Source organism: Rhinatrema bivittatum, chromosome 1 (genome assembly GCF_901001135.1).
Source record: "Rhinatrema bivittatum chromosome 1, aRhiBiv1.1, whole genome shotgun sequence".
In the NCBI taxonomy this organism is placed as follows: Eukaryota; Metazoa; Chordata; class Amphibia; order Gymnophiona; family Rhinatrematidae; genus Rhinatrema; species Rhinatrema bivittatum.
Genome location: NC_042615.1, coordinates 696,272,229 through 696,294,872, shown reverse-complemented (window position 1 = coordinate 696,294,872; position 22,644 = coordinate 696,272,229). Strand labels below are relative to the sequence as shown.

The 22,644-nt window shown below is 45.5% G+C and overlaps 1 protein-coding gene across 1 annotated transcript in view; it reads left to right on the top strand.

Annotated features, from left to right (window-relative positions):
* Positions 1–21,025: 21,025 nt before the first annotated feature.
* The window catches only part of AP3B1 (adaptor related protein complex 3 subunit beta 1), a 1,093,919-nt gene continuing 1,092,300 nt past the window's right edge, over positions 21,026–22,644 (top strand). The window contains 1 exon segment of the mRNA XM_029575420.1: positions 21,026–21,387. Coding sequence (XP_029431280.1) covers positions 21,263–21,387 — 125 coding nt within the window. The 5' untranslated portion in view covers positions 21,026–21,262.

Genomic DNA, 22,644 nt, shown 5'->3' with positions numbered 1-22,644 from the left:
CCAGCTGTCCCTGCCTATGGACGACTTGGCAAAGAGATCTGTCCTTGCTAAATCCGCCTCGCTTCCTGAGGAATCTATGTTCCAGTTCCTGCTTCCCAGTGTGGATGTCTCGGGTACCCGCTTCATGAGGGCCCTCTTCTCGTCCTGGCTATCCGCTCCTCGGAGGGCCTATCGCCTGGGACTCTGCCTTCCCTGTTCCCCAGGGCTTCCTTGGAACCAACATTGCTCTTTCGTGAGTACTACACTCTGCAGACCACTTCCTACTCTACCAAGGACCTCCCCGGTATACCCAGCACTGCGGACCATTATCATCTCTACGGAGGTATCCTTCGGACGCACCCACTCTGCGGGCCCTTACCAACTCTACCGAGGACCTCACTGGCGCACCCCGCTTTGCGGACTGCTAACATCTCTACCAGAGACCCTCACTGGTGTACCCTGCTCTGCGGGTCATTACCATCTCTACTTGGACCTCATCTGTGCACTCCGCTCTGCAGACCACTATCATCTCTATTGAGGACCTCACCGGCATACCCCGCTCTGCGGACCACTACAGTCTCTACAGAGGATACTCTTTGGTATACACTGCTCCGCGGGCCACTACCATCTCTACTAAAGACCTCTTTGGTGTACCCCGCCCCGCGGGCCACTACCATCTCTACTGAAGACCTCGCAGGTGTACCCCAGCCTGCGGACCATTACCAACTCTACGGAGGTATTCCTTTTGGGTAGTCCCCGTTTCACCGACCCTGTGCCTCTGGGTCTGTGAGACCTCCTCTCTGGCACCCCCCACTCTGCGGGTAGTGCTCCTATCTCTTTAATAAAGACTCTAGACTGTTTCTGTGTCCGACGTCAGCTGGACCTTGCCTCCCGACAGTGAGGCTCACGGGCTCCTCCCAGTGGGCAGTACCACCTCTCACTTCAGCCCAGGGTCACTCACCAACTATCCTAACAGAATCCTAACATGTACCACAAGGATCCCTGTGAGCTGAATCTGATCCGCCAAGGCCTTTTTCCTGGCACATCTACCTTCACTTTAGAAAAAGCATCCAGCGTCACTTGGCCCAGTGAAAAGCATCAGGACACATTAAAAAAAATACATCTTCTGTAGTCAAAGGAAGCGTTTGCAGCCTAGGAGGTGTATCTAAGAAGTTGGTGTCATCAGATAGGGATTGCCAAGGCATGCGTGTCATCTGTGTCAACCTCTACAGTTGCGTGTCACTGGCAGGGAACTTCCATGGTCAGCACATCATTTCTGGGCAGCTCAATATAATCTCCTGTGTTGCATGGGTTGCTAATACCACAATACTGGTGAATGCTGCAGTGCTGGAAGGGTTCCCAACCATGTCAGCAGATGAAGAAGATCTGCACAGTGACATGGCCAGTACTACAGTGCTAATTAAGTGGTGTAATGATAAAACTGCAGATAATGCAGTGCATAAGAAGCAGGTCACAGATGAGAAGGCTGGAGAGGGTTGCAGGAAACATGAGAGGAGTGAATGAGAGGGCAGGGAAGCTAAGGGAGGGGAGGGGACAGACAGAGGGGCATTGAAACAACAGTCAGGTGACACAGGGGAGGGAGTGCACCCCTCCATACATCTCTGCAAAACCCCACTCCCCTAGGAGGCAGAAGTAGGAGAAGACAGAGTGCAGGGTTCCTGGGGATGTGGCAGGATTGCCACATCCCCAGGAACAAGAAATCTAAAAATATTATTACTGACATTCTGATTATCTGCCACATCTCTGGGACCCCTGCCCCTTGCCATCACCCTTTCCCAGTATTTCAAAATTATCTAAAGGGACAGACATGTCCTATCCCCCATCCCTTCTGCTCAGCAAACACTGAGGTGGAGTCCCCCCAAAGTTGACTCCAAGGAACATTTCTCTCTCCCACTCCAATCCTCTCATTGATTTGAAATGTGCCAGGTGGGCCTCGACACAAAACATTTGGGGACCCCTGACTTATCTCTATGAGGACAATTAGCAAATTCCATTTATCCTTACATGGGTAAATGTATATTGTATATGGAAATCAATCATGCGACTATTTTTACTTATGGGAAACGTAGGTGAGACTAGATATAGAGTGTCAGGTTAGGACCTCTTTCAGACACAAATACAGCTGCTTCACATTCAATACCAGGGTTTATTTACAGACAAAGGTTTTCTTTACAATTCACACAACCCCTGGTATCCATAATCCAGTGCTCACAATGGATGTTTTGTCCAGCTCTTGTCATAATACGTTATTCCCCATTCAGAATCTAGGTTTATCCTGAAACAACACAGCCTCAGCTTCCAATTCCACATTGCAATACTTAGATATCCAGTTGCCCAAACAATGGGCCTTTCCCAGCAACCCTGAACCTCCTGAAGACTAAGACGGATTCTCGGGGCATGGCCATGTTCCAGGCTAACAGAAGTTTGAGGCTGCATCATTTTAAATCATTCTGTGGCCTCATTAGTAGGACACCAGCCTTCCACCAAGTAACAGGTCTAATTAGGTTGGTGACGGCAACAACATATATAGGTTTGCATTTTGAAAACTATGAGCCTGATTTTCAAAAGAATTTCCATGCATATGCAAGTAGGCTTTTATAAACTGCTACAATATAGCAATAGGTTTACTCACTTTAACTGCACTTAATGTGGGTATATGGCTTTTGAAAATTGCTACATTTACATGTGCCAATACGTTTGAAAATTCACCTGTATGTAAGTTGTTTATCAGGTGAAAAGTATCTACAAAAAAGCAGGTGCAAATCTCTATGGGTAAATTTTTCTTTAGTCAAATTTCAAAAGGTAAGTATGCTTCTTTTTCCCTTTCAGAACTAATGCAAAGACCATGGCGAAAAGTACCTGTAGACTTTGCATCTACCCACATAGTTTAGAATATTGTTCTCATATGGTTTACATGCATACCTTAAACAACAACAACAACAACAACAACAACAACAAAATGAGATAATAAAGACAATGAAAGGATAATTTTTATATCATAAATGGTGGTGACTTGAACAGTAGTGGCTTGGGACAGCCAGAGGAAAAGGAGATAGACTCTGGCTGCTCCATGGGGAACACTTTATTTACAGTGTAAAAGCAGAAAACAAAATAAGGCAGCTCAGCCTAGTTTCAGGTTACACACAGTCCTGGAAAAAATCAATTGAAACAAAATATGCAGCTCACCTTGGTTTCAGATTATGCACAGTTCTCAGACACAACAGGTCTTGTGATATGATACTTCTCTGCCAGCTTCCCGGGGCCCCTCTAACCCTTCTAGATCCTGAGGTCTTATATTCTGGTGAAGGGCTCCTCCCTTTTCACAAGATTCCCTGCCGGTCTGTTTGTACAAGGAACACCTCTCTTGACAGGAAATCTGCATTGGCATTATCCCTTCCTGCCCTACATAGAATCTTATAGTTGAAGGTGTCTAGGGCCAGGAACCATCTCATCACTTTGCATTGGACCCCTTGTTCATATTTATCCATAGAAGCAGTTGGTGGTCTGTTATAAGTGTGAACTGCCATCCCAACAGGTAATACTGCAAGACCTCCAAGGCCCACTTGACTGCCAAGGTCTGCTTCTCAACTGTTCACTACCACCTCTTGTGTGGTATCAGCTTCTGGCTAATATTTGCCACAGGATGTCCTTAGCCATCCTTCTCCTGGACTAAGATGGTTCCCAAGTCGACTTCTAAGGCATCGGTCTGCACCATGAAGGATTCAGTGAAGTCCAGGCTTATCAAGATGGTTCAGAGCACATCGCCTCCTTTAGGGTTCTGAAGGCCTTCTCTGCTTCCTCTGACCACTGCATCTTCTCTGGTGCTTACTTTAGGAACATCCTTTTGAGAGGCTCCTCCTTCTCTGAATAGTTGTGAATAAATCTTCTGTAGTATCCTGTAAGGCCTAGGAATGCTCTCGTCTTTGCTTTTGTTTGCAGGGCTGGCACCTGAGTGATTGCCTCGATTTTCCTGGTCTGTGGATGGACCTTGCCCTTCCCCAGGGTGCAGCCAAGATACTGGACCTCTTGCCCTCCCAGCAAGCACTTCTTAGGGTTAGCTGTTAGCCCTGCTTTCTTCAGACTGGTTAGCACAGGCTGGAGTTGGTTAAGATGTGTCTTCCAATCAGGGCTGTAGATTACAGTGTCAACCAGGTAGGCAGCAGCATACCTTTGATGTGGGTGGAGCAGGCGGCTGACCAATCTCAAAAAAGATATAGTTGCACTGGAGAAGGTACATGGAAGAGCAATTAAAATGATAAAGGGGATGGAACAGCTCCACTATGAGGAAAGGCTAAAGAGCTTAGGGCTGTTCAGCTTGGAGAAGAGACGACAGAGGGGGTATATGATAGAGGTGTTTAAATTCATGAGAGGTCTAGAATGGGTAAATGTGAATCGATTGTTTACTCTTTCGGATAATAGAAGGACTAGGGGGCACTCTATGAAGTTAGAAAGTAGCGCATTTAAAACTAATTGGAGAAATATCTTTTTCACTCAATGAACAATTAAGCTCTGAAATTTGTTGCCAGAGGATGTGGTTAGTGCAGTTAGTGTAGCTAGATTTAAAAAAGGTTTGGATAAGTTCTTGGAGGAGAAGTCCATTAACTGCTATTATTCAAGTTGACTTAGGGGTAGATTTTCAAAGGGGTACGCGCGTACCCCCCGAAAACCTACCCCAAACCCCCCCTGCGCACGCCGAGCCTATTTTGCATAGGCTCGGCGGCACGCGCAAGCCCCGGGACGCGCGTAAGTCCCGGGGGGCATGTCGGGAGTGACGCGGCGTTTCAGGGGCGTGTCGCGAGTGACGCGGCGTTTCGGGGGCGGCGCCGTGGGCGGGTTTCGGCCCGGGGGCGTGGCCACGGCCTCCGGACCAGCCCCCGGACCGGAACATGGAGCGCGGCAGCCGGCCCGGCACGCGCAAAGTTAGGGGGGTGTTTAGATAGGGCTGGGGGGATGGGTTAGGTAGGGGAAGGGAAGGGAAGGTGCAGGGGGGTGGAAGGAAAGTTCCCTCCGAGGCCGCTCCGATTTCGGAGCGGCCTCGGAGGGAACGGAGGCAGGCTGTGCGGCTCGGCGCGCGCAGGCTGCCAATTTTGGGCAGCCTTGCATGCGCCGACCCCAGATTTTAATGGATACGCGCGTAGCCGCGCGTATCTATTAAAATCCCACGTACTCTTGTTCGCGCCTGGTGCGCGAACAAAAGTACGCGTGTGCACAGATTTATAAAATCTGCCCCTAAGAGAATAGCCACTTCTATTACTGGCATCAGTAGCATGGGATCTACTTAGTGTTTGGGTACTTGCCAGTACTTGTAGCCTGGATTGACTACTGTTGGTGTTATGGTTTTGAGGTGTTGGAGTGGATTCTTGGGTACTTTGGAGATGGCCACTCCCACGGGGAGGAGCCCCGTGAGGAACCGCAGTACTAGGATAGACTCAATACATGTAGACACAGAGAATTCTTTTATTATACAGCTTAGTGGTACTGCCCAGGGGCGGCAGCAGTGAGGTAACCCAGTAGAAGTAGTCCAGGGATCCTCAGCAGAGGAGACCAGTCCCACGCTCAGGTAGATGGTAGGCTGTGCAAGATAGCTGTATTGATGAAGATCCTGGCAGGCAGAAGTAGCTGAACTGTAGGCACCAAGGTAGGGAGAGCAGGCCCTTGAGGAGCGAGTACCCGGTATCCCAGATAGGTACCTGAAAGGAAGTATAAGGGCCCCCGAGGAGCGGGTACCCAGCCCAGCCCGTATCCTGATGTAATTTTTCCGGCACGGCAGAAGCCATGCCGCGAATTCCTGCAGCAGCAGGAGGCCTCCATCGTGCCGGCGCAACAGGAGCCTCGCCGGGGATCTTCCTTGCGGCATGGAGCTGCTCCAGTCCTGCCTCTGTGGTCCTGTGGTCACCATCTTGCCGCCCCTGTGGCTGCCCGAGGCTGTGCCTGTTTTCTTCACCGCGGCAGGGAGCCGTGGACTTCGACCTGCACCATGGCCCGGAGACCACTGACATCATCTTTTTCGATGCGGCCCAGAGGCCGCAGTCCCCGGGGTCTTCTTGCAGCAGAGCTGCCCCCGGACCTTCTCCTAAGCGGCAGGAGAATGCCGCTTCAGCGTCGGGGCCTGCAAGGCCCAGCTCTGCTTCAGCTCCTCCTTCCTCCTCGACATCAGCGTCTGCAGGGCCGCTGTCCAGGGTCCTGCAGACTTCCTGTTCCTGCCCTACTAGGGGCGGGCCCGCATCTCTCCTCCGGAGTTAAAGAGCCAGGAGGGGTGGCCCTTCTGGCCCCACCTGCAAGCTCATCCCTGGGTGTTTCCTGCTGCAGCCTACAAAAGGCTTCCACTGTCATTCCAGCTTCACCTTCGCAAGGAGTAAGTTTCTCCCTGGAACTTGTCCTCTTGGAGCTGGTCTCCTGAGGACCCCTCGTCTCTGCTCCTGCTGGCATTCTTGTATCTTCTTGGGATCCCTCTTCGTTCCATGCTCCCATCTCTGCTTCAATGTCTTTGATGTTCCTTGATGTCCTGATGTCCATCTGTTCCTGATGTCCTGATGTCTGCCTGTTCCTGATGTCCGCCTGTTCCTGACGTCTTGATGTCTTCAGCTCCGTTCTGACCCGAGCCTCGTGGTCCACGACCAGCCCGGCTGGGTTGAGTAGGGCGCGTAGTGGCCCAGAGGTCCATGACCATCCTGGCTGGGGTGTGAAGGGCGCTGGTAGGTCTTTCCATCCAATGGTGCGATGGAGTCATCTCATCCCTTGTCTGACCTGCCTTGTTCCTGTTGTTCTGATGTCTTCCGTGTTGATGCCTTGTCTTGCCTTGGCTGACCTGTTTCCTGATTGGCAGCGCAAGCTTCCAGGACCTTTTTATGCTCCTGGTTCCAGCCTTGGTTCTGGTCCATCTCTGAGCTTCTGCTCCGAGTTCTGTACACCTTGCCTGGGAAGCCTGGGGTTCTATCTGGGTCTTCGGGGTTCTTGTCCCTGCTCCTGCCATTGCCTCTGTCCTCGAATGAACTCTGTCTTGCCTGTTCAAGGTTTGGTCCACGCCTGGTCTTAGTTGGCTGTGGAGGGTTCCCTTCGGCATTGGTCCTAGAGTCTTCATTTGCCCTGCCATACCTGAGTCTTCGTCTGCCTTGCCACACCCGATGTCTTCGTCTGCCTTGCCACGCCTGATGTCTTCGTCTGCCTTGTCCTCTGTCCGACCTGTTGCGTCCTGCCATTCCCTAGCGGTAGTCCGAAAGGGCTTGGAACGGTCGGATGACCATTCAGAGACCACCATTGCGTTGGTGGTCTCAAGGAAGCATGCAGGTCCGTTTGAGGCTCAGGGTAAGGACGTTTCATCGCAAGGGCACACATCTCGTCCCGTGCTGGAGAGCGCCGCCTGGTGCTCTCATCCATTCGCAGCACAATAGTAAAAATATTTCAAAACCAGCTGATGAGTAGAACGGCATCCAATAATTAAAAACTCATATAAAACATTTTCAATGGCAATAAAATATTTAAAAACAGCAGATACATCAAATACAATCCTATAATTAAAACTAATAAGAATTTCAAAGTCTCCTGCTTTCCATACCTGTGAACTTTTGAATTCCAGATGCCCAGAGATTGTTGCACACACGCTCATTCACTCTCTCACATGCTGAATCACACACACATGCAAATGCTTGTTCTGTCTCACATATTCTGTCATACACACACACAAACATGCTCATTCAATTTCTATCTCTTATGCTCAATCACACACACACACACACACTCACACATGCATGTTCATTCTCTCACATGCTCAGTCATATACACATATGCTCATTCTCTCACATGCTCAATCATACACATATTCATTTACTTTCATATGCTCAATCATACACACATATACAAACTCATTCTCTTTCACATGCTCAATCATATACACACACACAGTCTAATTTGCTCTCACACATGCATAATCACACACACTCGTTCATTCTTTCACATGCTCAATCATATGCACTGTGATAATAAAATTTATTAGAGGCATCTGTTTAGTGGAAATTTACCAGAAGGGTTCCAGAAGGCACTGCTAGGTCTTGAAACTGTCTCTGAAACTGTCTCACACTTAGATAACAGAAAAGACAAATGTATCTCTTTGTAATTTTAGGAAACACAATGAAGAGTTATAAAATATGCATGTCTTCAAGGTTAGTTAGAGTTCTCAGAATGTTTAGGAATGTTAATTTCAGCAAATGTTTTTCACCTTGTGATCTTAAATCAAAGGAGTGTTGTACTAATCTCCTGGGCAAAAGTGTATTTAAGTAAAGTCAATTGAATACCTGATTAAGTCAGTCTCTCCAACTTTGGAGCTGACTTCCTTATGCACATAAGAAATAAAGGCTTTTGATCATGAGAAATACACTGTCTCTGTTGTCCTCGTGTCTTTGGTAAACTTTTACATTGCACACACAAACAGACATGATCCTTTTCTCTCTCACACACATATGCTCAATATATACACAATTCGCTCCTTTGCTCTCTCTCAAATATATGCTCAGTAATATACACACACATTTGCTCCTTTGCTCTCTCACAAATACATTCTCAATCATATACCCACACAGATTTTCTCTTTTACTCTCACACATACATTCTCAATCATATAAACACACGTGTCCTCTTTTGCTCTCACACATATGTTCAGTCATATGCACATACACATTAATTCATTTGCTCTCTCACAAATACATTCTTAATCATATACACACACACATTCACCTCTTTGCTCTCTCACACATATGCTCAATCATGTATGTTACGCGTGCCGCCCACGGCAGACCCGCAGCACGGCCCTCTCACCTTTCCACAAGGACTCCAGCCTCTGGTTCCTCCTCGCTGGTGGCGGTGAGCCACCAACTCCGACCTCGGGTCTCCCCTGGTGCCTCCAGCTCTGCCACAGTCCCCAGCATTCCTAGTCCTGCTGCTACTGCTCGTCAGGCCTCTCCACGTGGTCCGCGGAGAGACGCCACTACTCGCGGCGCACCCCTCCCTGATCCTTAAGTAGGGACCACGGCGGGAACCTGGCCACGGCCCTGGATGATGACGTCAACCTCTTCATAGTATTTAAGCTCAGGCCCCGCTCTATAGCTTTGCCTTTGCAACAGGTCTCCTCGCTGGTCCAGTACTCATTGCTGCTAAGAGATTCCTCTAGACTACGTTCCTGATCCTCATTGTTCCTGGTTCCTTGTTCCTGCCCTGTCTATGCTTCGGATTGATTACACGGATTTTGACTTCGCTTTGCCTGACTATGTTACAGCCTATCTCCAGATCCAGACCTCCGTTTTGCCTGACTATGCTACAGCCTATCTCCAGACCCAGACCTAGATCTCTGCTTTCCCTGACCACGTATTGCCTATCTCCAGACCTGACCTTCGCTTTGTCTGACCTTGCTATTGTCAATCTCCGTGATCAGACCTCAGCATTGCTTGCCACAGCCCCTGGATTGCCACCAGCCCTGACTCAAGCCTACCATTGGACACCTCTTCTGCCTACTCCCTGGACGTGAACTTACCAGGCTTCGGCCTACTTTTGCTTGAGCGCCCTCAGTCTGCCTTCTTTCCATTGGTGCTCGGGTTTCCAGTACCTTACCCAGTCCAGAGTAGGACTGCACCATCCCTCACCCGCTGTCTCTGGGCTGAACCAACTTCTCTTGCCTACCCTGTATCGAGGCCCACCTTAGTCCTGCTGGCCCCGGCACATAAAGGCTCAACCCGCGGGAAACGAGGGCTGGTATAGGTGATATAGGTGAAGCTCCAGCGGCCTCTGCCTATCAGCCCACTCCACCCATAGGTGCTTACCTATGGGTTGAGTCAACCCCACCTTGGCCCAAGGGTCCACGTCCGATGCAACAATGTACACACACACATTCAATCTATTGCTCTCACACAAACACATTCTAAATCATATTCAGGCGAAGAGAGAATTTGAAATGAAGTTGGCCATAGAGGCAAGAACTCATAATAAAAACTTTTAAAAATATATCCGAAGTAAGAAACATGTGAGGGAGTCGGATGGCCCATTAGATGACCGAGGGGTAAAAGGGCTCTTAGGGAAGATAAGGCCATTGCAGAAAGACTAAAAGAATTCTTTGTTTCCATGTTTACTAATGAGGATGTTGGGGAGATACCAGTTCCGGAGATGGTTTCCAAGGGTGATGAGTCAGATGAACTGATCCAAATCACTGTGAACCTGGAAGATGTAGTAGGCCAGATTGACAAACTAAAGAGTAGCAAATCACCTGGACCGGATGGGTATGCATCCTAGGGTAGTAAAGGAACTCAAAAATGAAATTTCTGATCTATTAGTTAAAATTTGTAACCTATCATTAAAATCATCCATTGTACGTGAAGACTGGAGGGTGGACTATGTAACCCCAATATTTAAAAAGGGCTCCAGGGACGATCCGGGTAACTATAGAACAGTGAGCCTGACTTCAGTGCCGGGAAAAATAGTGAAAACTATTCTAAAGATCAAAATCGTAGAGGATATAGAAAGACATGGTTTAATGGAACACAGTCAACATGGATTTACCCAAGGGAAGTCTTGCCTAACAAATCTGCTTCATTTTTTTGAAGGTGTTAATAAACATGTGGATAAAGATGAACCGGTAGATGTAGTGTATTTGGATTTTCAGAAGGCATTTGAGAGTAGTGTATTTGGATTTTCAGAAGGCGTTTGTGAGGCTTCTACGAAAACTAAAAAGTCATGGGATAAGAGGCGATGGGATAAGACAGGCTAAGGGAGAATTTGAAAAGAAGTTGGCTGTAGAGGCAAAAACTCACAGTAAAAACTTTTTAAAATATATCCGAAGTAAGAAACATGTGAGGGAGTCGGATGGCCCATTAGATGACCGAGGGGTAAAAGGGCTCTTAGGGAAGATAAGGCCATTGCAGAAAGACTAAAAGAATTCTTTGCTTCCATGTTTACTAATGAGGATGTTGGGGAGATACCAGTTCCGGAGATGGTTTCCAAGGGTGATGAGTCAGATGAACTGATCCAAATCACTGTGAACCTGGAAGATGTAGTAGGCCAGATTGACAAACTAAAGAGTAGCAAATCACCTGGACCGGATGGGTATGCATCCTAGGGTACTAAAGGAACTCAAAAATGAAATTTCTGATCTATTAGTTAAAATTTGTAACCTATCATTAAAATCATCCATTGTACGTGAAGACTGGAGGGTGGACTATGTAACCCCAATATTTAAAAAGGGCTCCAGGGGCGATCCGGGTAACTATAGAACAGTGAGCCTGACTTCAGTGCCGGGAAAAATAGTGAAAACTATTCTAAAGATCAAAATCGTAGAGGATATAGAAAGACAAGGTTTAATGGAACACAGTCAACAAGGATTTACCCAAGGGAAGTCTTGCCTAACAAATCTGCTTCATTTTTTTGAAGGTGTTAATAAACATGTGGATAAAGATGAACCGGTAGATGTAGTGTATTTGGATTTTCAGAAGGCATTTGAGAGTAGTGTATTTGGATTTTCAGAAGGCGTTTGAGAGGCTTCTACGAAAACTAAAAAGTCATGGGATAAGAGGCGATGGGATAAGACAGGCTAAGGGAGAATTTGAAAAGAAGTTGGCTGTAGAGGCAAAAACTCACAGTAAAAACTTTTAAAAATATATCCGAAGCAGAAAGCCTGTGAGGGAGTCAGTTGGACTGTTAGATGATCGAGGGGTTAAAGGGGCACTTAGAGAAGATAAGGCCATCGCGGAAAGATTAAATGATTTCTTTGCTTCGGTGTTTACTGAAGAGGATGTTGGGGAGGTACCCGTAATGGAGAAGGTTTTCATGGGTAATGATTCAGATGGACTGAATCAAATCACGGTGAACCTAGAAGATGTGGTAGGCCTGATTGACAAACTGAAGAGTGGTAAATCACCTGGACCGGATGGTATACACCCCAGAGTTCTGAAGGAACTAAAAAATGAAATTTCAGACCTATTAGTAAAAATTTGTAACCTATCATTAAAATCATCCATTGTACCTGAAGACTGGAGGATAGCAAATGTAACCCCAATATTTAAAAAGGGCTCCAGGGGCGATCCGGGAAACTACAGACTGGTTAGCTTGACTTCAGTGCCAGGAAAAATAGTGGAAAGTGTTCTAAATATCAAAATCACAGAACATATAGAAAGACATGGTTTAATGGAACAAAGTCAGCATGGCTTTACCCAGGGCAAGTCTTGCCTCACAAATCTGCTTCACTTTTTTGAAGGAGTTAATAAACATGTGGATAAAGGTGAACCGGTAGATATAGTATACTTGGATTTTTAACCCCCCTGGTTAAATAAGTTTATTGTAAAACACTGTTGCATATTTTCGTTAACAAGTTTATTGTAATGTTTATTGATTATTGTAAATGTTTATTATAAAGCATATTTTCGTTGCATATTTTCATTAACAAGTTTATTGTAAAGTTTATTGATTATTGTAAATGTTTTTTGTAAAGCACTGTTGCATATGTTTGTTCTAGTTCGCGCAGCTGCAATGTTTCTGTTATCTGTGAACCGATGTGAGGTTACTAAACAAATGTCGGTATATAAAAACTGCAAATAAATAAATAAATGTTCAGAAGGCATTTGACAAAGTTCCTCATGAGAGGCTTCTAGGAAAAGTAAAAAGTCATGGGATAGGTGGCGATGTCCTTTAGTGGATTGCAAACTGGCTAAAAGACAGGAAACAGAGAGTCGGATTAAATGGACAATTTTCTCAGTGGAAGGGAGTGGACAGTGGAGTGCCTCAGGAATCTGTATTGGGACCCTTACTTTTCAATATATTTATAAATGATCTGGAAAGAAATATGACGAGTGAGATAATCAAATTTGCAGATGACAGAAAATTGTTCAGAGTAGTTCAATCACAAGCAGATTGTGATAAATTGCAGGAAGACCTTGTGAGACTGGAAAAATGGGCATCCAAATGGCAGATGAAATTTAATGTGGATAAGTGCAAGGTGATGCATATAGGGAAAAATAACCCATGCTATAATTACACAATGTTGGGTTCCATATTAGGTGCTACAACCCAAGAAAGAGATCTAGGTTTCATTTGGATAACACATTGAAATCGTCGGTTCAGTGTGCTGCGGCAGTCAAAAAAGCAAACAGAATGTTGGGAATTATTAGAAAGGGAATGGTGAATAAAATGGAAAATGTCATAATGCCTCTGTATCGCTCCATGGTAAGACCGCACCTTGAATACTGTGTACAATTCTGGTCGCCGCATCTCAAAAAAGATATAATTGCGATGGAGAAGGTACAGAGAAGGGCTACCAAAATGATAAGGGGAATGGAACAGCTCCCCTATGAGGAAAGACTAAAGAGGTTAGGACTTTTCAGCTTGGAGAAGAGACGACTGAGGGGGGATATGATAGAGATGTTTAAAATCATGAGAGGTCTAGAACGGGTAGATGTGAATCGGTTATTTACTCTTTCGGATAGTAGAAAGACTAGGGGGCACTCCATGAAGTTAGCATGTGGCACATTTAAAACTAATCGGAGAAAGTTCTTTTTTACTCAATGCACAATTAAACTCTGGAATTTTTTGCCAGAGGATGTGGTTAGTGCAGTTAGTATAGCTATGTTTAAAAAAGGATTGGATAAGGTCTTGGAGGAGAAGTCCATTACCTGCTATTAAGTTCACTTAGAGAATAGCCACTGGCATTAGCAATGGTAACATGGAATAGACTTAGTTTTTGGGTACTTGCCAGGTTCTTATGGCCTGGATTGGCCACTTTTGGAAACAGGATGCTGGGCTTGATGGACCCTTGGTCTGACCCAGAATGGCATTTTCTTATGTTCTTATGTTGAGCAGCGACGGTTGCAACACTTCCAAATTGGAAATAGGTCTATTTAAATCACATACCCTCCAAATCTGTTTAATATACGCTCCCCCCAGGGACCCTTGAAAATAACCCTTCCCCCCCTGATTGAATACATCACCAAACATTTAAGACATATCCTCCCTGGCTATCATCCTCGGGGATCTGAACCTCCACGTGGACTCCATTCCCCCATCCCCATCCTGCGATTTCATTCTGGCCTCCTTGAATGCTCCAGGCTTCAAACAGATTATCACTAACTCCACACACAAGGCAGGCCACACCCTTGATCTCATCTTCACCAAATCTCTAATTCAACCTGACCCCCCCTAGGTGTACATCCATCTCCATCCATAGTGAAACCAGTTGCACAGTAAAAAACACACTCACCCTCACACTCACCAAAAAAACCATCAAATTCCGCAGATCATGTAAAACAGACGACCTCATTGAAGCCCTCTCGGATGAACTTCCCAAACTTGACCTTACTGATGCCGACACCGCCCTTTATTCTTGGCATCAAGTTACCAATACTGTGGCTGACAACATCTGCCCCACACAATATTGAGAAATCAACCCTGCCAACCATAAAAAGAAACCGTGATACACCCCTGAGCTCAAAACCATGAAATTTAATCTTAGAAAACTTTTGAAAAAAGATGGCGCAAAGAACAAGCCCCTGCCCTACAGTCTAAGTTCCGATCTTACCTACACACCTATCGAGAAGCCACTGACAAGCCAAAAAAGACTTTTACTCCCAAAGAATTCATCAGTTCCAATTTAACCCCCGTGCCCTCTTTCAATGTTTCTACTTTAATTAAAACCACTCACACTCCCTCCCCCAACACTGACAACCAAGCCAAATGCGAAGAACTGGCCCTATTCTTCTACAACAAAATAGAGAAACTTATGTCACGCTTCTCCTCCACCCCACACCCTATCAACAAGCACCACGCCCACCTCTCACATGCCCAGTACCACCCAAACAGCAAACATCACTGCTATACTAACTTCATTTGAGACAACCACCCCTATGGAAATAGAATCCACTCTCAAGAAAATCAAACCTGCAGTGCATCCCTCAGACACTATACCCACCAAGACCCTCCTCACTATTCCCAACATTATATCCCAACCCATAGCCAACATCATTAATAAATCCATATTTCTCGGCTCAGTCCCAACCCAACTTAAACACACCATAATAAAACCTATTTTAAAAAAACCCTCCCTTGATCCCTCTGAACCTGCCAATTATCGCCCTGTCTCCAACCTTCCATTCCTTTCAAAAATCCTAGAAAAAATTATTAACCGGCAGCTGACAGATTACCTTGATGATCATCACATTTTCTTCCCCTCACAATATGGGTTTTGCAGACACCATAGCACCGAAACCCTTCTCATCTCCCTCTCCGAATGCATACTGAAAGCTCTTGATAAAGGGCAATCTTACATTCTGGCCCTCTTAGACATTTCTACCGCATTCGACACAGTCAATCATAATATCCTAATAAAACGCCTTAAAGAAATCGGCAGTTCTGGAACCCCCCTCCACTGGTTCCAATCATATCTAAACAACAGGCAATACAGTGTCAAAATTGGACACTGGGAATCAAAACCTATTGACCTGTCGCAAGGGGTACCGCAAGGCTCCTCACTGTCCTCTACCCTCTTCAATATATACCTCCTCCCACTCTGCCATCTCCTTTCCAAACTTGGTCTTCCGCACTTTATTTATGCCGACAATGTGCAGATCCTCATTCCCATAATTGACACTTTACCTAATGCCATGAAGACCTGGGATTCAGCCCTCGCAGACATCAGCACCCTACTTTCAGACAACTTCCTGGCACTTAACACCTCTAAAACAGAGCTCCTTATCATCTCACCCCACAATATCACCCTCAACCCACCCATACCCCACACACAATCTCTATCCACCATCTCTTCTCAGCATGTACGCAGCCTTGGTGTAAACCTAGACAACCACTTCAATCTAAAAAAGTTCATCACCGCCACCCTCAAAGATGGCTTTTTCAAGCTTCATACTCTAAAAAAAATTAAAACCTCTTTTACACTTATATGACTTTCGCACTATTCTCCAAGCCACTATTCTAGCCAAAGTTGATTACTGCAACGCCATCCCCCTAGGCCTTCCAAAAAATGCAACCCAACCTTTGCAGATGCTACAAAATGCGGCTGCCCGTATCCTCACAAACGTCCACTGTCACGATCACATCACGCCTGTCCTCCAACACCTACACTGGCTGCCTATCACCTCCAGGATAATATTTATTTATTTATTTATTTATTTCAGATTTTTATATACCGGCATTCGAGACAGCAGTCACATCGTGCTGGTTCACATAAAACAGGGGTGCATAGTAAACATAACTATAACAATGGTGTTGAAAAGGCAGTTACATATAACAGGGTGATAAGAACTTGGCTAAGAAGGAAGAGAAAGGAAAGGTTATTAAAATTCACACAGGTAAACGATAGAAGACAAGGATGACCATGGTGTCATCCTTGTCTTCTATCGTTCACCTAACCGAGTTGGAGAATAGTTAACCATGTTGGAGATTAGATAACCATGGTATAGTTGGAGATTAGGGGTGGCTTGGAGGTGTTCTATCAATTGGCGTCCGGGAAAGCTTGTGTGAATATCCAGGTCTTTAGTCTTTTTTTGAAAGTTGAGATGCATGGTTCTGTTCTTAGATTTGAGGGGATGGAGTTCCATAACGGTGGAATGGCTGTAGAGAAAGCCCGGTCTCTTAGTGTGCAGTGTCTGGTGGATTTGGACGGTGGTACCTGTAGCGATCCCCTGTATGCATCTCTTGTCGGTCTTGACGAATTGTGTATTCGGAGAGGGATCTGTAGGTCAATGGGAGCCAGTTGGTTGATGTTTTTGTATGTGGTAAGCATGGCCTTGTATATTATTCTAAAGTGTATAGGTAGCCAATGGAGGCTCTTTAGAATGGGGGTTATGTGGTCCCTTCTCCTGGTATTTGTCAGAATTCGTGCAGCTGCATTTTGCACCATCTGAAGCGGTTTGGTGTATGAAGCGGGAAGGCCAAGTAGGATGGTGTTACAATAGTCTAATTTTGAAAAAATGATTGCTTGTAGAATGGTTCTGAAATCTTGGGCATGGAAAAGTGGTCTAATTCTTTTCAGCACTTGTAGTTGGTAGAAACAGTCTTTGGTGGTTTTGTTAATAGTGGCTTTGAAATTCAGGCGATTATCAATTAAGACTCCTAGGTCTCTCACTTGTGTGATTGTTGGCGTGGCTTGTTGTGCAGAGGTGATGGTGCTGTTTTCTGAGGCGATGAGCAGGAGTTCAGTTTTGCCGGAATTTAATACCAGGTTTAGGCTGGTGAGGAGGAGTTTAATTTTTTGAAGGCATTTATCCCAGTAAGCTAGAGTTTTTGCGAAGGAATCCTTAATGGGTATCAGGACCTGGATATCGTCCGCGTAAAGGAAGTGTTTGAGGTTGAGGTCGGTGAGAGGTTGGCATAACGGTATAAGGTAAATGTTAAATAAAGTAGGAGACAGGGAGGACCCCTGTGGGACTCCTACTGACGACGGGTGTTGAGAGGATTCTTTGTTCTGTATCTTGACCTTGTATCCTCTATTGCTGAGAAATGATATGAACCAAGATAGAGCTGTGCCTGAGATACCTATGGAGGCTAACTGGTTAATGAGTAATGAATGATTAACGGTGTCAAAGGCTGAAGAAAGGTCCAGTAGGATCAGTAAGAAGGCTTGACCTTTATCGAGGCCCAGGATGAGGTGATCTGTTAAGGAAATGAGGAGGGACTCGTGCTTAGTGTTTTGCGGAAACCGTATTGTGATGGGAAAAGGAGGTTGTTTTCTTCAATGTAGTTTGAGAGTCGGGTGTTCACCAATTTCTCCATAATCTTGGCTATGAAGGGGAGGTTGGCGATCGGACGGTAGTTGTTTGGGTCATTAGGATCTAGATTAGGTTTCTTGAGTAGTGGTTTGAGAGAGGCCAATTTTAGGTCATCTGGGTAAGATCCTTGCGTTAATGAGCAATTTATGATGTCTGACAGGGATTTGGAGATGGAGTCAGGAATTGATAGAAGCAATTTCGAGGGGATGTGGTCCGAAGGGTGAGAAGATGGTTTCATTTTCCGTAGTATACCTTGGATCTCAATGGAAGAAGTGAGTTCCAGTTCTTCTAAGCGGGAATTTTTGAAGGCGGTCTGATGTGGTGTTGAAGTAGAAGCGGTGTTAGGGGGCAGTTGAGTTAGAAGTTTGCTGATTTTGTTGTTGAAAAATAGCGCTAGTTCTTCCGCTTTAGATTTGGCTTGGTTTAGAGCGATTTCTGATGGGTTTATTTGAGTGAGGTTAGAGACGTAGCTAAAGAGGGCTTTAGCGTCGAAGATTAGGTGGTGGATCTTGGATGCGTAGTAGTTCCTCTTGGATCTTAATGTATTGGATTTGTATTGGTGAAGAGTTAATTTATAGGTAGATAGAGTGATGGTGCATGGGTTTTTGCGCCATTTAGCCTCATTTTGTCTTAGCAGTAGTTTAAGCTTTCTTAGTTCTAGGGTAAACCATGGTTGCCTTTTGGAGGAGTTGGGGTGAGGTTTTTTTGTTGTTAGAGGGCATAGCTTGTTTGCTATCGATTCCGTGATGGTGTTCCAAGATCGAAGCGCTGAGTTCGGATTGGTGAAGTCTACTTGGGTGAGATGTGATGATAAGTGATTGCTAAGATCTTCTGTGGTGCATGTTTTCCTGTAAGTGAAGCAATGTGAGGGTATGTGAGATGGACTGTTATCTTTTATTGAAAATGAGGAAGTTATAAGGGAGTGATCTGACCATGGTACCTTCGTGCAGATGGGGTGCTGGACCAGTTTGATTGCTGTATTGACGAAGATAAGGTCTAACGTGTGTCCGGCTTTGTGTGTGGGTTCGTTAACTAGTTGAGTGAAACCTAAAGCGGAGTATGCTGTGAGTAAGGCTTCGCAGTTAGGTGATAATATGGAGTTGTCGACGTGCAGGTTGAAGTCACCTAAGATTATAGCTGGGGCATCTAGATTGATAAGAGAAGTAGTTAATTCGACCAGAGGAGAGGCGTCTGTTTCCAGTAAGCCTGGAGGAGCGTAGAGAAGTAAAATTTGGAGTTTGTCTGACGAGAAGAAGCCAAATTCGAGTTTCGAGTCGGTGTAGGAGGAGTGTTGAGTGAATCTGAGGTCCTTTTTTGTAGCTAGGAGGATTCCTCCTCCTTTTTTTTTTCCCTGACGTGGGATGGGGAAGAAGTTGTATGTCTCTGTGGGTAATTGGTTAATTATTGCAGTGTCTGAAGGTTTGAGCCATGTCTCAGTAATTGCGCATATATCCGGTTTCACATCGATGAGATAGTCGTTTAGTATTACTGATTTCTTAGTTAGGGATTGTGCATTGAATAGTGTTAACGTAAATAGTGAAAGGCCTAGCAGTTGGGTAATGGGAGTGATCACGATTGGAGAGAGGGATTTAAGGTTGTGGTGATTGGCGTGTCGAGTTGAATGTCCTTTGGAAGGTGGACAGTGTGGGAGGATTGGGATTGGAAAGGAAGGAGACATTCTTCTCAGATTGTTGGAGTGTAAGCTGGAGTGGCTGGACTGGATGCTGGACTAGATGCTGGAAGCTGGAGTGGCTGGACTGGATGCTGGAGTGGCTGGACTGGATGCTGGAGTGGCTGGACTGGATGCTGGACTAGATGCTGGAAACTGGAGTGGCTGGACTGGATGCTGGAGTGGCTGGACTGGATGCTGGATGCTGGAGTGGCTGGACTGGATGCTGGAGTGGCTGGACTGGATGCTGGATGCTGCGGTGGTTATAACAGGTTTTGGCTGTAATGCAGGCAGTAAACTCCGTAGGGCTTCAGCACGTTTACTATCTGTTACTATAGTGTTGTTATGGCTGAAGTTACCGACGTGGGTATGGGTCGGGCCTCCTCGGGGCTAGTCGAAGGGGCGAGACAAAGGGGCCTGCCCCTTTGTCTCGCCCCTTCGACTAAATCACTCACCATCATACATAAATCACTCACCATCATACATAAATCCCTACACAACGAAAACATGCATTGGTTTACAAAGCAATTCAGATTTTGCAAACCTGACAGATCCGCCAGAACGCAGCATCAGGCACAACTTCATACACCCTCACCTAAACTCACTAAACTTGTATCCACTAGAGAAGACTCGCTCTCCATAGCAGGACCTGCCCTTTGGAACAAGATGCCCCGCAGTCTTCACCAGGAATCGTGCCCCAGGAAATTCAAACAGAACCTCAAGACCTGGCTGTTTAAACAGGCATACACTTGATCTATACGCACCCGCACCCCCCTCTCTTATTTTACTCCTTTTATTCTCTCAACTTTTCGGACCTACTGGCACGTAACACTTAACCCTACCCCCTCACATTGCTAATTCACTGGTATTACCCTCCCCTGATAGCTCTTACTGTAACCCCATCTGTTAAAGCAATTCCATTATTACAATATTGTTCTGTACATATTTCCGTTGTTATGCAGTTCCTGTTAACTTATGAATTTGCATTGTAAAGCCTTGTTGCTGCATTATGTTTTCTTGTAAATCGAGGTGATGTTCCAAACGTACCGCGGTATATAAAAACACTTAAATAAATAAATTCATACTTAAATACTGGCTTTTGTCACTTGAACATCAGTTGACATGAGCCCTTGGTGCAATCAGAATAAGCAAAGCCTAGTGCCAAACCGATCCAAAAAAATAAAATCCGTAGCTTCTTGGACTATATAAATTAGATGCCAAAATTCTAATTACACAGATCTAAAAATGTTATCCAAAGTTCTTCAGGCGCTGCTCAAACAAGTTAACTCAAGAACATTCCGATCCACAAGCAGAAATGTTAACTACAGCACCACTACTTTCATTAGCAGCGCAGAGCTGTGGTTCTATACGTCTAGAGTCATCACTGGCTATAGATCATAAAGTTCACTTCGGATTGTGTAGTTCCTCAGAATTGTGGGTGATTCTCAAAGTTTGAATGGCGCGCTAGAACGCGGACTGGTTCCACTTTGCCTCGTGAGCTCTGAGTCTAGTGGCCAAATAGTCACGTCATAACCATGCTCCAGCAAAGCAGAGAAACACAGTCAAAAGTTACAACTTCCACGTCATTTTCCGACCGACAACTTTCAGTTTATGTTTTAAAGTCAATAGATAGCGTAAGAAACGTGCCCGGTGATTGGTTCGGGCATCGTTTCTTATAGCAACCGGCGAACTCTGCGTTCCGGAAAGTTCCCGTTGATGTGCCTTCTTTGTCTCTCTCGGCCAAGTCACCCTTGAGTCACGTGTCTCCGTTCCCTTGCTTCCGTTTTCGGAGCCGCGGAGTTCGGTGCAGTCCACTAGCGGATGAGCTGTGAGCCCTGTAGCAGCTATGTCCACCAACAGCCTGTCGTACGGCGACCAGAGCGGAGAGGCCACCGAGCTGGGCCAGGAGGCGACTGCTACCGGTGCCTCTGCGGGAGGTGGGCTCGGTCTTTTCAGTGCCGACGTGAAAAAGTAAGGCTGGAAGAAGGGAGTGAGACATAGGCCGCTGCCATCGCGGCCGTATTTCCGGATATCTTTATGGTGTGTGCGGTGGACCTCCTGAGTGCTTGGGATATACCACCGCCCCGGCACGGGGTTTCGGATGCGGCTGCCCTGTTCCCGTTTCTCCCATTGCGTGCAATGAGTACCCATAACCTTCCTCTTCCCCACAGGTTCTCCGAGGCGGGGAGTCCCCTGCTGTGCTTTGAGGCTTCTGCCCACCGTTCGTTGTTGTGAGACCCCCGGGCAGTGCTAATTAGGCAGGACCCTTCCTGTCAGTGGACAGCACTCACTTCCTGAGCCTAGCTGACTAAAGTTGTGTGAATGCCTCATTAGTTCACTTGAATGCACGAAAAGAAACATTAACACATTAAAAGCAAAATACATAAAGTGATAATTTTTCATTGGAATATTAGCTAGTGAACTTAATTGCACAGTAGGGACCTTCGTTTTCGGTTTTATTTTTCCGGAGACTTTAAATATTATAACAAAATCAATAGAAACTTTCCTTCTCTGTGTTATTACTCATTTTTACACTGATTTTGTTATAACATTGAAAGTTCCAGCAAAAATAAAAAACTGAACTGCGGTTTCTACTGCGAAGGGACTAACTTAAAGGTTACCAAAGAGTTGTCACACACGGTAGTTTGAAGGTTGATGTTTCAGTGTTGCTTTTATCACTAGAGGGCTCTTTTTGGCTTTGTAATATTATAGGATCTGTCAAACCGCAGGTTTCATTTTGTAGTTATTCGTCAGTAGCACAAATATAACATAAGTAAAGCCAGTTTAACAGGCTTGAATATCATTCTTAAAGCATCTTATTTTTTTTGTCCTTTTCCCATATAGTCGCTATTTAGAACTTTATTGGTAGAGTATGTGACTTCGTGGCTGTGCTGGAGACCTAAGTTAGGGTCTTGGCTGAAGGATTGGTGATTTTACTGGAATCCCTGGTTGTCATAAAGACATAACTAAAAGTTTTAGTAAGAGGTGCCAGATTATTTTTCTAGTCATAAACCTTCTGACAGCCCAAACAAAACATTTTAATGCTATACTGTAGTCTTGCAAGGTTCTTTCTATGTGCAGGTGCGTGCTTACCAAATATGTTACATTAGGTATTTCATCTCTGAAGGCTGAATGATTTTTATCAACTGTGCTAAGATTTGATCCTGTGATCATTAAATTTGTACAGATATTAAAGTCAGTCATGTGATACAGCAGAGCTAATCTTGT